This window comes from Anomaloglossus baeobatrachus, chromosome 2 (assembly GCF_048569485.1).
Source record: "Anomaloglossus baeobatrachus isolate aAnoBae1 chromosome 2, aAnoBae1.hap1, whole genome shotgun sequence".
In the NCBI taxonomy this organism is placed as follows: domain Eukaryota; kingdom Metazoa; phylum Chordata; class Amphibia; order Anura; family Aromobatidae; genus Anomaloglossus; species Anomaloglossus baeobatrachus.
The window spans coordinates 240,135,348-240,151,066 of NC_134354.1; the positions used below are offsets into that span (position 1 = coordinate 240,135,348).

Here is a 15,719-nt window from a genome sequence, read left to right on the forward strand (position 1 = left end):
ATGATGCTTTGAAAGTAAAGGTACCTTACGGGCTCGTCTGGAACAGAGATTTTTGCGGTGGAGTACGTTACTTATGGTATTGACTGAAACCAATGTCCCCACTGCCATGAGATCTTCCCGGAGCTCCTTCCTTGTTGTCCTTGGGTTAGCCTTGACTCTTCGGACAAGCCTGGCCTCGGCACGGGTGGAAATTTTCAAAGGCTGTCCAGGCCGTGGAAGGCTAACAGTAGTTCCATAAGCATTCCACTTCCGGATGATGCTCCCAACAGTGGAGACAGGTAGGCCCAACTCCTTGGAAAGGGTTTTGTACCCCTTGCCAGCCTTGTGACCCTCCACGATCTTGTCTCTGATGGCCTTGGAATGCTCCTTTGTCTTTCCCATGTTGACCAAGTATGAGTGCTGTTCACAAGTTTGGGGAGGGTCTTAATTAGTCAGAAAAGGCTGGAAAAAGAGATAATTAATCCAAACATGTGAAGCTCATTGTATGCATGGAAAATCTTGTGCATATGTGCAAAATAACATTTATCCATTTCATTTTAGATACAAAATGGTTTCAATTGGTGATTCTCTCAACTGTGGACCAAATGGAGGATGGACTGGTACTTTGCCTTTATGTGAAGGTATAAATCAATGTGTCCACTTTTTGTTAGGTTAAAAAGAATGAGGAATATTTATGGTTAAAATATATAGGGAAAAACACTTTCTACCATGAAGCTCAGTGGATGGACTTTCCAGGAATACCAGCATGGCAGCATTGAGGATCAACACCTGCCCTATGTGAAGCTTTCTCAGCTGCTGAGCCTGCTCCATGCACCCGCACCATGACGTAATAGTACATCAAGACTGCAGGAGGGGGTTAAATCTTGTATATGTAGCAGGAATTTTTTACTCCAAAAATAGACATGTAGTGTGGATTACATGTCAAATCTTTGTGCTGAATTAATTGTGAATTCAACTCTTAGGGTAAGTTCACACAGTGCGTTTTTCTCGGCGTTTTTGCGCAGTTTTCGGGTGCGTTTTTGCTCAGAAAACTGCATGACTTTGCTTCCCCAGCAAAGTCTATGAGTTTTCATTTTTGCTGTCTGCACACAGCGTTTTTTTTCAGCTGTGTTTTTGTGGTGCCACAAAAACGCAGCATGTCAATTATTCCCGCGTTTTTCACTGCGCTTTTCATCCATTGAGTGCAATGGGATGTTGAGACACGCAATGAGAAACGCAAATAGCTGCGTTTTGGTGCGTTTTGGTGCGTTTCTAAGACCAAAAACGCAGCTATAAACGCAGGAGGTGGGTAGTAAAGTGACATGTACAGGAAGAGGATTCCTTCTGTCAGTAAACACAGAAGCGTGAATCCTCCCGGTACCGTCACCGCCGCGTCCACCTCCGGTCCTGTGCATGTCTGCTGCCGTGCGGCGCCATGTATGGGCAGGAGATGGAAGCGGCTGCGAAAACAAAAGTTAACAGTAGAAAAAAAAAAAAAAAGTTATACTCACCTGTCTGCAGGGTCCCGGTGCCATGCCCGCTCCCATCTCCTCTCACGGTATCGCCGCTCCGGGTGTGTGCAGACGGCTGGGACACCTCCGATAGATGCAGGACCTGGCGATGGATCACCTGATGCAGTCACCTGACGCATCAGGTGATCGTAAGTATCGCGGTGACGCGGGCGCCCGGCCGGTTTAAGCTATCAGCGGATGCGTCAGGAGACTTCATCCCTGATTACCGGCAGCTGCTGCAGTGATCGGACGGGATCAGACTCCTCCAATCGCTCCAGGAGCTGCCGGTAATCAGCACATAAGTGAGTATTTTTTTTTTTTGCACCGATGCATCTGCTGATTGTATAAACGGCTTTTATACAATCAGCTGATGTGTGATGTGCTTCAGCCCCTAGAACCTGACACATCATCTGATCGCTTTGCCTTCCAGCAAACCGATCAGATGATATTGGATCCGGATTGGACGGCGCGGGACCCTTGACCCAGGATTACTGCGGAGGGGGGGTTCTTTATTTCAATAAAGATGGAGTCACTAATTGTGTTGTGTTTTATTTCTAATAAAAATATTTTTCTGTGTGTTGTGTTTTTTTTTTATCTTTACTAGAAATTCATGGTGGCAATGTCTAATATTGGCGTGACACCATGAATTTCGGGCTTAGGGCCAGCTATACAGCTAGCCCTAACCCCATTATTACCCAGCGAGCCACCCGGCATCAGGGCAGCTGGAAGAGTTGGATACAGCGCCAGAAGATGGCGCTTCTATGAAAGCGCCATTTTCTGGGGTGACTGCGGGACTGCAATTCACAGCGGGGGTGCCCAGAAAGCATGGGCACCCTGCACTGTGGATTCCAATCGCCAGCTGCCTAGTTGTACCCGGCTGGACTCAAAAATTGGGCGAAGCTCACGTCATTTTTTTTAAATTATTTCATGAAATTCATGAAATAATTAAAAAAAAAAAGGGCTTCCCTATATTTTTGGTTCCCAGCCGGGTACAAATAGGCAGCTGGGGGTTGGGGGCAGCCCGTACCTGCCTGCTGTACCCGGCTAGCATACAAAAATATGGCGAAGCCCACGTCATTTTTTTTGTTTGGGGGGGCAAAGAAATCCTGCATACAGTCCTGGAAGGAGGATGCTGAGCCTTGTAGTTCGACAGCTGCTGTCTGCTCTCCTGCATACACTATTGGATGGAGGATGCTGAGCCTTGTAGTTTGACAGCTGCTGTCTGCTCTCCTGCATACACTATTGGATGGAGGATGCTGAGCCTTGTAGGTCTGCTCCCCCTGACTCTCCCTCAAGCATACAGTCCTGGATGGAGCATGCTGAGCCTTGTAGTTCTGCAGCTGTCTGCTCTTCTGCATACACTAGTGGAGAATGAAGAACACATTGAAGAAGAAAATTACATCAGACCTTTTTTTTTTTTCACTGATAAAAAACGCATAAAGACGCAGTGAGCAAAAATGCAGCAAAACGCAGCAAAAAAACGCACCAAATCGTGGCAAAACGCGTGCGTTTTTTTGACGCGGGTGCGTTTTTGTGCGTTTTTTGCAGCAAAAAACACACAAAAACGCAGCGTCAAAAAAACGCAGTGTGTGAACCTAGCCTTACAATGCAGAGTGAAGTAAGCAAAACTTACAGCGAAGTATACATCACATATGCAGATTTTGCTATCTTATCTAATTCCACAAACCCATAGACTTGAATGAGTGCCCATGATCTGATTTGTGCTGCCACTCGCAGCACACTGTACTTTTTTCTCATGCCACGTAGACTTTACATTGGAACAAGTGCAATTCAACAAAACATAAGATAGCACCCCTCTGAGTTACATGCTGGTGTATGTGAGCCCAAATAGTAGACAGAAAAACAAAATCTCACAACTCCCAGGAGTAAGCTTGGAATTTTATTAGGTTGTGGTACTGTCCAATTTGCCAAAGCTGCTTACTCCAACAAGGTAAAACACATACCAATACTGCCAGACTAGACAGCATTACTAGTCCCACTCCAGCCTCAGTGGTCAACAAACCTTCCCCACCCAGAGCTTCTGGAATTAATGTCTCCCTCATCGCCCATTGCTGAATGAATTTTAGCATGGTATTATTCTTTGTCCACATTTTAAAAAGTCTTTTATTTGGAATCTGTTTTTTCACTCAATGTAACTACATTTTCTTAATACTTTTTAGTCCAAAAATGTTTACCACCTGAGGATCTGCAAGATGGATCATACAGGCTTAAGAAGAATGACTATACATACAATGAAACTGTGACGTACAAGTGCAATACATTACAACTTATAGGAAAAGCTTCAGTATCCTGTACAGATGAAGGAAAATGGTCATCTGGTGCACCACAGTGTAGAGGTTGGAAATATTACCTACTTTTTTTTTGTTCTGGAAAATATCTTGCATAATGTATGTACCTTAGACAGTTCAGTATTAAAGGGGTGGTTCACCCATTTTTTTTTTTATTCTCTCTGTCAGTGTAACTTACCATTTCAGTTGTCTTCTTAATTACCTTCTATTTCCAGTTCTGGCACTGAGCGGCGCAAATCTCCTCTCTGTGCCGGTTACATGACCTCCAGGTGCTGTGGCCTCTGGTATCCGCTGATGTCACGTCAACTTCCGGGCTCTGAAAGTTGACGTTACATCAGTAACTGCAGCTGCCTCTGATCCTTAGTGACTGGGCTGTGGGCAGTGATCACCACATGTCACACCCCAGCATGAGGAGAAGGAGAGGAGGGTTTACTTACCATCCTGCAGCTGTGTGAGGGGCCGGCACCAGGAGCAAAAGGAGAGGAGGAGCAGTCATGTCGGATGAGTATGTTATCGCATGGGGGTGGGAGGATGAGCTGAGCGCTCTGTGTGTGTGTGTGTGTGTGTGTGTGTGTGTGTGTGTGTGTGTGTGTGTGTGTGTGTGTGTGTGTGTGTGTGTGTGTGTGTGTGTGTGTGTGTGTATGTGTGTGTGTGTATGTGTGTGTGTATGTGTGTGTGTATGCAAAGAATTATGGGAGTTGTAGGAACTGAACACATGAAGTCAGGAGAGAGATTAACCACATCAGAGCTGGAGCCAGCAATGAGGATATGCTGCTAGAGCACGATAAAAGGTAATATTGCTGAAATAACATAATAGATGTGTGAAGAGACACATATTAGCAAGATTTAGGAGAAAAAAAAAAATCAGTTTTGGTACCTGGACAATTTTTTTAATTGCATCTAGGCTATTATGTTACGTCTTTAAAGGGAACCTGTCACGTGAAAAAAATGCTATTACCCTGCAGATATGGGGGTTAATCTGCAGGTTAATAGCGTTTTGAACCTGCGGGCGCAGACACAGAGAGCCCTGCTGCCGGGAGGAAATTAACTTTATACCTCTTGGTAGCATTTGGGTTTCAGTTATCTGGACAGTGCCAGCATGGGTTCAGTCACTTCTCAATGTACAGTGAGTGGCAGCTCTAAATACGACTACCACACTGACTGACAGCCTATCTGCATTAGAGCCGGCTGTCAGTCAGTGCTGGGGAGTGACATGTTACCTTAAAATGAACTGTGTCCACAATTTCAGTTCTGTCTCATTTACTTGAATGGTAATAAGCTGGAATACCCCATAATTGACAACCCAAGAACAAGAATGAAACTATTTTCAGTTATCACTCTTCCGATGGAGATGCAGGAAGCCGATGAACTCAATGATTGGCTGCAGCAGTGATGTGAGTTTCGACCTGACGTCATCATTGCAGCCAAAACACAGATCTGCGAAGCGGCTGGGATCTAACGCTACCCAGCTTTGCTTTTTTTACATTGCAAAAATCATTTGCAGTTCATTTTCTAACACTATAAATCCCCTTTAATGCTATAATAATCATATTTATGTGCTCAAGTGAAAACTGCAGAATTCTAAGGAAAATAATACAATTCTGCATTTTATTTGCAGCTGCGTGCATATTTCCTCCTAAACTTGACTTTGCCGTGCTGGTGGAAGAGGAAGAGTTTGCTGACATGGGGAAAAGTGTGCAGTACAAATGTCGCCCAGGTTTTGTTCCGGTCACCGGAAAGAATAATAACCTAACATGTCTTGAAAATCTCAAATGGTCCCAGAATGAGATATTCTGCACACGTAAGTCTATTTTATGATCACATTCCTGGCTTTATGTATTATCTATATAATTAATTTAATTATGGTAATGAGTAATTTGGGTCATTTTTCTCACAAAATAAGAGGCCAAACCCAGAAATGCCTCATACTCTGTTAGGTTAACGTCGATGGGCCTGAACTGCAATTTCAAGAGGAGTGGCATAGGTATGGGGAGAAAAAAAGGAATAAGGCCTAATTCAGATGTCCATTTTTTATTCTCGTACCTGAAAAAGAGGCACTAATTTCCTTAGCGCATCATCAGTGGTACAGTACAACAAGTGGTTATTTATTAATTATATACAGCTTAGTAAGACAAGGTACAATATCAGCCAAATATCAAATTGTGGATTAGTGGCAAAGAGAAACTACACAGTTGTTGCATCCTTTATTTGGCTAAGGGTAGGTGCCCATGCTGCATTCTGTGCAGTGCGGAAAAGAACACACCCTCTGGCAGACTGGAAAACTGTAAACACTGCGTTAGTGGTTACTGTCCATCCCTAACTACACGCTGTCCTGAATTAGACACTGCCCTATAAAATAAGAAACCCAATGCTCAGTGGCGTACCTAGAGTTTGATGGTCCCCAGTGCAAAGATTGGACCTGGGCCCCCCCAACCGTACACGACACTCAGGGTATGGGATAGTGTCGCTGACACTTGGCTCTTTCCTTCAGCACCCAGGTTTTCCATGATCTGAAATCTCTCTTTCTATCAACAGCTTTCCTATGCTCTGCTATCCATCTTGTCCTCATCATGTACCTTCCCCATGCTCTTGTGATGCCCTGGCCTATCAAGTCGTCGCAGGGTATTGTGCAATCTGCCCTTCTGCACAGTATCCACCCTCCTTAGTTATGGATCCTGGTCTTTTGGTGTTGCTAACAGCTTAGCCAATCAAAATCCTAGGAACACTTCCCACTTTAACCTACCAGACACACCATTGGAGGGCCTGAAGGAAGTAGGGCCGCCCACATGTGGGGTTGGTGAGGAGAAAGTGAGTACAGTGACAGTTGAGCTAAAGGAGTTGTGCAGTAGAGAGTGAAAGGAGAGAAAGTGAAGTGACTCTCCGGGAGGGAGAGGTCACGGAGGAGAGCTCCTGTGTACTAGCTGGCAGACGTTGGTCTGGGCCTGGTAGGAGCTGTAACCCGGTCGCAGGGGACAGTGTCAAGGGGCACGGACTGCCGAGGAGGGCAGCCGGCGGCCTTGAGCTATCACTGGGCAGGGGCCAGGGCATGACGGGGTACATGGACCGCAGGCCGGAAAGTAGCTTCACGCGTTCCGGTAATTTACCCGACGGGGGAGAAGACTTCAAGTGTCATCCCCAACCCGCTCCAAAATCGTGGTACTAGCGCACCGATGGGATAGGACTTTCCCACTACAGTCCAAAGAAATCCTACGTGTGAACCCTGAGAGCAAGCTCACTCCGTTAGCCATACGAGTGAGCGGGACCTGAAGAGTTTTATACCCATGGGTCCAACAGAAATGAAGGTGCCAAGAACAGGGCCACAGGCTAACAGAAACACCAAAGGCATGGATCCAGGCGTTCTCCCCGTAGGCTGCAGTGGTGCTCAGAATTCTGGTTTACAAGCTGTCGGTGTAGTTATTCCAGGACTGAGTAAGTACATTGGAAGTTCCCTGTTCCTATTACCCACAGCACCCAAAAATCACCCCATCCATCAGTGGGCCCCCAGGACACAATCCCCCTACCCACGGAGGGGTTAAAACATCAGGCTGCCACACCATTGTCACCGGGCTCCCCAACGGCAGCGGTGGTTCCTCACATTATCACACACCGTGGGTGGCATCACAAACTTTCCCAAAACCCCCTGTACATATCTTCCCCCCCTTCTTTTAATCGAGTGGCTGCGCGACCCCCTGGTCCGGAGACCCCTCGAGCCACCGCGGATCCGGATCTGAGCAGCAACCCGGCTGCTTGCAAGGGGGCGGTTCACCTCGAAAAACCAGGCGTCACGAACAGGATATGAGCAGGACCCACTTATTTGGGTGACGTGCGCCTGAAAGCCGAAGACCGCGGGTCAAAAATCATGTTTCCCACCAATTCCGCCATTTTCCGCCATTTTTTCGTGCCAAAACCCCGTCTTCTCCGAGAAAGCGCGCAAAGATTAAGCCCCGCCCCCAGAACCGGAAGTTCCCAGGGGGCCCCGGTCAGCGAGAGAGTGCTGCGAAAAGACCAAGGGGGCGGGCCAGAATGTGTAACTAGTGGAAGTGGAGCAGGGACGCCAGGACTCTGTCACAACGTTCCTGGAAGATGCAGTGGCAAGATGGCGGAGCGAGACTGGTTCCTGGAGCGTGCTGTCCCCAGGGGACCACGGCATGGATAGAGGAGGAAACAGAGCAGCTGTACCGGAAGATGCGGACGCAATTCCTCTTTATTCTGAACCACTGGATGGAAGAGATGAGGAGCCTGATGGTGGCGGTGCGAGCCCATGAGATTGAAATCCCATATGAAGAGAGGGTAAGCGGTTACCCAGTCCCTGTTGATTGCACAAATCCAGCCAAAGTGACTGAGGGATCCGGACCGTCCCCGCTCACGGTGAGCGCTCCACAGCTGACCACCCAGTCCTCGGCGGACGCCTAGCTGCCCCCACCAACCCCGGCAGCAGAACCTTCAGTATGTTTACCAGAGTCTCCAGCGATCCAGAGCAAGGCCCTCATTCTAGCCACGGCAGCGGACCCCTAGACACCAGCCAGACCAGACCTGGCCGCATCACCGGGCCTGTCCTCAGAGGTGGAGTACCCGAGCCCTGCAACCCCGGGTGTGGAGCAGTCGGTTGATCAGTCTACACCAGTGGGAGCGGAACCAAGATGTCTGCCTGTTCCATTGCCGCGCGGCATCCCGACGGCTGTTGGAGCCGCCAGAGTTTAAATCAAGCCAGAGTCAGATAGGGAGCTGAGGCCAGACACTGATGCCCCCTACTGGGAATGACAGCAATACCAGTTACAATCCAAAGTTGCAACCGGAGATCGGCGACGACGGAAGCTTGGTGCCCATGATCGAGAAGAAAAGGAGCAGATAAGAGCGCTGCTTCCCAAGTGAAAGGGCCGCGGTGCCGTGGCCTTGTGGAGTGGTTTGACCCTGAGCAGGGATGGGAATTTGACTCGCCCACCCAAGGGCTGTGGGACACCCGGTGCCGGGCCGGACTAGTCCGGTGGTAGTCAGTGGTGGCTGGGCCCGGCTCCGTGGCCCTGGTGGGTGTCAGTAAAATATGTGGCTTGGTGAATAAAGTTGGTGTTCGTGACGCCACCTGTGGTCTGCGGCTATTAAGCCACCGCTGCTGTGTGAGGCCTCCGGGGTGATGTTATAGCAGCAATGGTGGTACTGCTCCCCACAGGTGGAGCGGAGCCCCGGGGACACTGTTAGTGCTCATGGAAGTCTATGAGGTTGTGTGGCTAGCACGGTGCAGGGCCGACAGGCAATGAAAGAACCAGGCACAAACAACAGTCTCTTTACCTTTTCCTCTTTACTTTGGAAACAGTCCAGTCCTGGGAGACCGTTACAGGTGGTGATGGGGATCCGGTCGGCCTGGAAGTACTTGGGGTGATCTTTCTGGCCAGCTGAGTATGAGGCCTACTCCTGTGCTTTTCTTTGTTATGCTAGGACCCTGCTTCTCTGAATCCAGCAATGGCCCTCTTGCTGCTGGGACTGATGGTACGTCCCTTTCCCTCTGTAGCAGGCTGCGCAGGCCCTCTCTCTGGTGCTTCTCTGCTGAAGTCCACACCGGGCCTTGATGCTGCAGCTGTGCTTTTGGGATGGTTTCGGGCCAGGTGCTTGCAGCTCTCCTGCCCTTCGGATTCGGCTACCAGGGAGTATGTTTAAGCCCTGGTGGCCACAGACTCCGATGTCCGAGTCTCTCCGCTGCCTCTCAGCTACTCCTGCTTCTCTGGGCCAAGCTACTCTAGCTCTAGGCCCCAGATTCACAGGACAGCTCACTCTGCGTCTGTTCACTTCTACTACTCTCTACAGACTGACCACTACTTCCTCCCCCAGATCAGACTTAAGGGGATCCTCCCTGGAATCCCAGGTTCAGAGCTCCCCCTGCTAGCCGGAGGGAGAACTGCGTTGGATGTTAAACTTGCTGGCCAATGGACCTCCCAATTACCTCCAGGCTCAGCATTAACCCTTTGGGAGGGCAATGCTGTTGTGGCGACCAGGTCCCGGGGCGCCACACTCCCCCTTAGTTAAATTCAGTACTCCCGGACTGTGAAAACAAACACAACATGTTACAACATCTCATCCCGTTATGGGAGGCGCATTACTTAAACGTTACAAACTTAAACACTACTATAAGAGTCCAGTGTGGCTCCCTGCCGGGTGTCCATTACACTGCTCCATGGGGGACCCGCCGCGATCAAACACCCAATGTAGGCTCTGGTCGTGCGTCAGAACATTGATGACCCCACTCTATGCACGCCGGACGGGTTTTTCTTCAGGGGTGTTGAGCACACGGGTGCTAACTATGAACAATTTAGGTGTTGGCCACCCATAGTCCAGTGGCCCAATTGTCCATTTACTTAATCGCCTAAGACAAAAAAGCATTTTATACACAACATTACAGACATTTCACATAACTATTTACATTCTGTTAGGTATTTTACTTTCTATGTTCTATACCTTGGAGGGGGCTGTCCCCGAGTGCTACGTTGGGACCGGCGTAGCTCTGGGGTTTGTCCATGACTACTTAGAGTGTCCGCCCCCCCCGTGTGATTGGTAGGCCTAACCCTGACAGGGATACATGTCGGTTGCCTACGGGATCTCAGATTCGCCAAGGGTACGGCAGGTTCACCACTGGCAGGGGGTTGAACCTCCTGTTCCACTGCTGGCGTGTCACCTCGTGTTGGAACGGCCGGTTCTTTAGGTGGATCTGGAACCTCTTCTGTTTCTGGCTTGACCAACTGCGGGAACGTCAAGACTGGTACCACTATGGCATTGTTTATTCGGGTCCAAGTTTTGGGGAATTTTCCAAGGATTGTTTGGATCATCTCTTCTTCTTTTTCTTGACTTTGGGGACTTTCTTGTACTTCTTCTACTTCTTTTTGGGTTCTGCACCGTTCAGGGCACGCTTTCAGGCGGTCCCGAGAAACTGCTTGATAGGTCTTGCCTTCATCCTTGCTTATGAGGCATACCTTACTATTGTCAAAGTTGGAGGGGATAATGGTGTAGGGCTCGTTTTCCCACTGATCATCCAATTTATGCGTCTTCCGCTTCTTCTTGAGGACTTGTTCTCCAGGTGCTAAGGGAGTTGCTGGGGCTCTTTGATTGTAATGCTGCTCTTGTCTCGTTCTTGCTTGAGACAGGCTCCTCTCTACGCATTCCTGGACCTTACGGTACCGCTGCTGCCGCTCTGTATCCCAATCCTCTATTTCCTGAACCGCCTCAGGTGACACAGTCCCCATCTCAAAGTCTACAGGTAACTTGCCAGGTCTGGCTCGCATCAGGTAAGCAGGGCTGCAGTTGGTCGAATTTACCGGGATATGGTTGTACAAGTCTACCAGATCTGGTAACTTTTCTGGCCATTGGTTTCTTTCTTCCAAAGGTAGAGTCTTGAGCATGTCAATAACCACATGGTTCATCTTCTCGCACAATCCATTGGTTTGGGGGTGGTACGGTGTGGTTCTGATTTTCTTACAACCGTACATGTTACAGAACTCTTGGAACACTTCTGCCTCGAATGCAGGACCCTGATCAGTCAGTACCCTTTCAGGGTAACCGTGAGGTCGACAAAAGTAGGCCTGAAATGCTCTCGCTGCTGTTCTGGCTGTCTGGTCCTTCACTGGCACTACTACCAGGAAACGAGAGTAATGGTCCACAATGGTGAGGGCGTACACATAGCCTGACCGGCTTGGTGTTAACATCACGTGGTCCAGGGCCACCAACTCCAGGGGCTGCTTCGTGACAATTGGCAGTAGGGGAGACCTCTGGCTGGCATCATCTTTCCGCCTCAGGTTACACGGACCACAGTCTCGGCACCACTTCTCGACTGTCTTTCTCATGTGCACCCAGTAGAACCGATCACGGAGCAGGGTCTCCAACTTCTTCCACCCGAAGTGTCCTGCATTATCATGATAAGCTGCTAGGACCATTGGAGCATCCCTCTGCGGAACCACTATCTGCCAGATGAGTTCATTCGTTCGCCAGTTGACATATCTCTTACAGAGCTTGCCTTGATAGGTGAACAGTCGTCCCCTCTCCTTCCACAACTGCTGGGCTTCTTCTGGAGCATCTGGGCCAAGATGAGTCTCAGCTTGTGCTAGCTTTTCTTTGACCAATCGCAAGGCCGGGTCACCGTTCTGTGTCTCTTCCCAATTATGGTGGAGTAATGGGTTGACCGAGACCTCGTGCTGGCTCGAGCGCTTCACTCCTACAGCATGCTCACACTGGGAAACACCTTGGTGATGGAAAGCCGGTAACTCTATCTCTTCGAGTTCATCCAGGTCTTCTCCAGACTCGGGTAAGTGAGGCATTCTGGACAGCGCATCAGCATTGTTATTCTTCTTGCCAGCCCGATACTTGATGGTAAAGTCAAAGTTAGACAGCCGGGCCATCCATCGCTGTTCCAACGCACCTAACTTGGCTGTTGTCAGGTGTGTCAACGGATTGTTGTCCGTGAAGATGGTGAACTTGGCCGATGCCAGATAGTGCTTGAAGCGTTCAGTCACTGCCCAAACAATAGCGAGGAACTCCAGCTTGAAGGAACTGTAGTTTTCTGGATTCCTTTCTGTGGGCCGAAGCTTCCTACTGGCGTACGCTATCACCCTCTCTCTGCCTCCCTGCACCTGGGACAGAACTGCTCCCAGTCCCACGTTGCTGGCGTCTGTATACAGTACAAACGGCTGGCTGTAGTCAGGGTAGGCCAGAATTTCTTCTCCCGTGAGAGCCCCTTTCAGCCGGACAAAGGATGTTTCTAGTTGGCTGCTCCATTCAAATGGAGGGCTCTGCTTCTTAGCCTGCTTTGGCTGGCCCACCAGGAGATCTTGAAGGGGCGCTGCTATCTTGGTGAAACCATCAATGAACCTTCGGTAGTAGCCCACCAGCCCAAGGAACTGCCACACCTCCTTTACCGTGGTGGGTCTTGGCCAGTCCTTGATTACGGTGACTTTCTCCGGATCAGGTGCCACACCCTCTGCGCTGACCACATGACCCAGGTACTGTACCTTTGGCTTCAAGAGGTGACATTTGGACGGCTTTATCTTCAGGCCATATTTCGACAAGGACTCAAACACTTCTGCTAAGTGCCTCAGGTGGTCTTCATAAGTCTTGGAGTAGACTATGACGTCATCCAGGTACAACAGCACGGTTTCAAAGTTGTGGTGGCCCAAGCAGCACTCCATCAACCTTTGGAATGTCCCTGGGGCGTTACAGAGCCCGAATGGCATACAGTTGAACTCACAGAGGCCCATTGGTGTCGTGAATGCAGTCTTCTCCTTGTCCGCCTCTGCCACGGGAACCTGCCAATACCCACTGGTGAGATCCAAGGTGGAGAAATAGTTAGCTGACTTTAAGGCTGTTAGTGACTCCTCTATTCTAGGCAGTGGCTAAGCATCTTTATGTGTAATGCGGTTAATTTGTCTGTAATCTACACACATTCTCATTGTACCATCTTTTTTCTTTACGAGCACTAGTGGAGCTGCCCAGGGGCTACAACTATCTCTGATAACCCCAGCCTCCTTCATTGCCCGTAACATTTCTTTGGCACGCTGATACTGTGCGGGGGGTACAGGGCGGTATCTCTCTTTAATGGGATGATGATCACCTGTGGGGATTTGATGTTTAACCCCTTTCACCTGCCCAAAATCTAGGGGGTGTTTGCTGAAGACCCGCTCGTACTCCTGTACCACCCGGTAAACCCCATGCTTTTGGTGTGAGGGGGTGGAGTCGGTGCCCACATGTAATTTTTGGCACCAGTCTTCCAGCTGCCCCTTGGAGCCATTGTCTTCCGCCTGGTCGGACGGGATCAAGGGTTCCACTGCTTTGATGGTATTGTTGCTGACAGTGTACAGTTTTGCTACCGTGGCATACCGGGGCAATTTGGCTTCCTCCTCCCCACAATTCAGGACACGGACAGGCACTCTCCCCTTGCGGACGTCTGCTACCCCTCTGGCTATCAGGACTCCAGGCCTACTGTCTGAATACACCGGTTCTACCAAGGCATGGTAGTCCTGACCCTTGAGGCCTATTGCTGCCCGACACCATATCAACATTTCACTTCTTGGGGGTATTGCAATGGGGAGGGGGTCACTTACCCTCACACTGCCAATTTCTCCTCCGGCCAGCTCTACCTGCTGCCTCCTCATCAGGGCTCTGATCTCTCTCTGTAGGGCACGCTGCTGCCCGGAGCTGGCAGTTTCAGACGCCTGTTGCAACAAAATTATCACTTCGGCAATACAATTTTCTATCACATTTGTACCAATGGTTAGCAGTGGGTCAGATTCTTTGCGATCAATATCTACAATTATCATCCCCTGACATGGCAATTCTACCCGCCCCACTTTAATGGTTACTTCTTTGTACCCAATTTGAGGCAAGGGCTGACCATTACTGGCCACAATTGTTAAATCATCATCTGGGCCATGGTCAATGTCTGAATCAGCCCAATATCTTTTGTACAGTTTATAGGGGATGGTTGTTACCTGGGACCCCGTATCCAGGAGGGCATTCAAAGGGATCCCATCCAGCACAATAGGGACCGGTCGTCCTCCCACATACTTGCTGCAGCTGGGGGTTGAGCCGGGCTTCCTTACACCTGGGGGTTGGCTCCTGGCCCCAGGCTCGGCCCATTTAAAGGACAGTGTCGTGCAATGTGGCCCGCCTGGCTGCAGCGGCGGCAGATCGGTTGTCCCGTTGAATCATACCGGTCTGTGTCTCTGCCTCGGGTCGGCGGAATCCTCCTCTGTCGCATCCATGGGACGTCATCTGGACTGGAGGCCAACTCGATTCTTGCAGGTGATGGGGTCACTTGTAGAGACTGCACGGTCTTGGCAAGGGCAGCTACAGTTTTGGTCAGCTCCCGGACCTGCTGTCTGAGCTCTGCAGTGGGATCCTTTTCCAGGGACTGCGCCTCGGCCCCTGCAGCAGCTGGTGTTGCAGGCACCACCCCAGGGTACGTGATAGCAAGAGGCCGGAGGGATACTGGGTCATTCGGTGTAGATTCTCTCAGTACCCGGATGGCCTGGTCCTTAAACTTTGCAAAGTCCAGAGCAGGGTTCTGCAGGACCATGATACGCAGCTGGGTCCTGTGGGCATCTGACAGGAGCCCCTCTATGAACTGCTCAGTTAGGAGTTTGTGTTCTTCACGTACACTCTCTGGGTCCACCTGTTTAACTGCTTTCAGGGCCTCCTGCAAGTTTAAGGCATAGTCCCTTATGCTGTCTGTGGCCCGTTGTTTGCACCCAAAGAATCTCATCTTTATCTCTGCTGCGGTGCGGGTGTCAAAAGTACTCTTTAGCTTGGCCAGTAACTGGGTTGCTGTCCCTTTATCTGTATCAGGCCAAGACTTCACTTCACGCTGGGCCGCGCCGGCTAGCTGCCCCATTAGTATGCCCACCTTCTGGCTCTCAGTCAGCGGATACACCCGGAACAAGCTGTGCAGGCTTTCTCTGAAGTCGCTCAAGGTATGGGACTCCCCGGAGTACTGTGGCAGCCATTCTGCTCCCGGGATGTACAGCATTGTGATCGGCATTACCGGCGCTACAGCGGGGGCTGGGGCGACGGCGACTGGGATTGCGTCGGCTGGTGCTGCGGCGTCTCGGGCTATGGCAGCCACCTGCCCTCCCTCTGAGTCGGACATCTTCCTCCCCCTTAGTGAACCTTACCAGGCTCCGTTCACTTTTCAAATTCCCTTCTGGGTCGCGCGGGGTTAACAGCGCTCTGCTCTGATGGCGCGCTCCCTTCGCGCTCTTTGTCAGGCACGCCCCCCTTCTTCCTGCGCTCAGCGGGGCTAATGGCGGCGGCAGTTTTCAAACAGTGAAACACGCAGTAACACAGTCTTTTAAGCGCAATTCTTCAGGCGCACAGTACCCGGTGGGACCGGGCACGAAATCCTGTTTGTGACGCCAAATTTGACTCGCCCACCCCAGGGCTGTGGGAC

General features: G+C 50.2%; 1 protein-coding gene across 3 annotated transcripts in view; it reads left to right on the top strand.

Moving 5' to 3' along the window:
• The window catches only part of LOC142291291 (sushi, von Willebrand factor type A, EGF and pentraxin domain-containing protein 1-like), a 344,209-nt gene that overhangs the window by 265,284 nt on the left and 63,206 nt on the right, over positions 1-15,719 (top strand). For all 3 annotated transcript variants that reach the window (XM_075335715.1, XM_075335716.1, XM_075335717.1), the window contains 3 exons: positions 541-620; positions 3,671-3,847; positions 5,418-5,600. In XM_075335715.1, the coding sequence (XP_075191830.1) occupies positions 541-620; positions 3,671-3,847; positions 5,418-5,600 (440 nt within the window). The remainder of the gene's footprint in view (positions 1-540; positions 621-3,670; positions 3,848-5,417; positions 5,601-15,719) is intronic.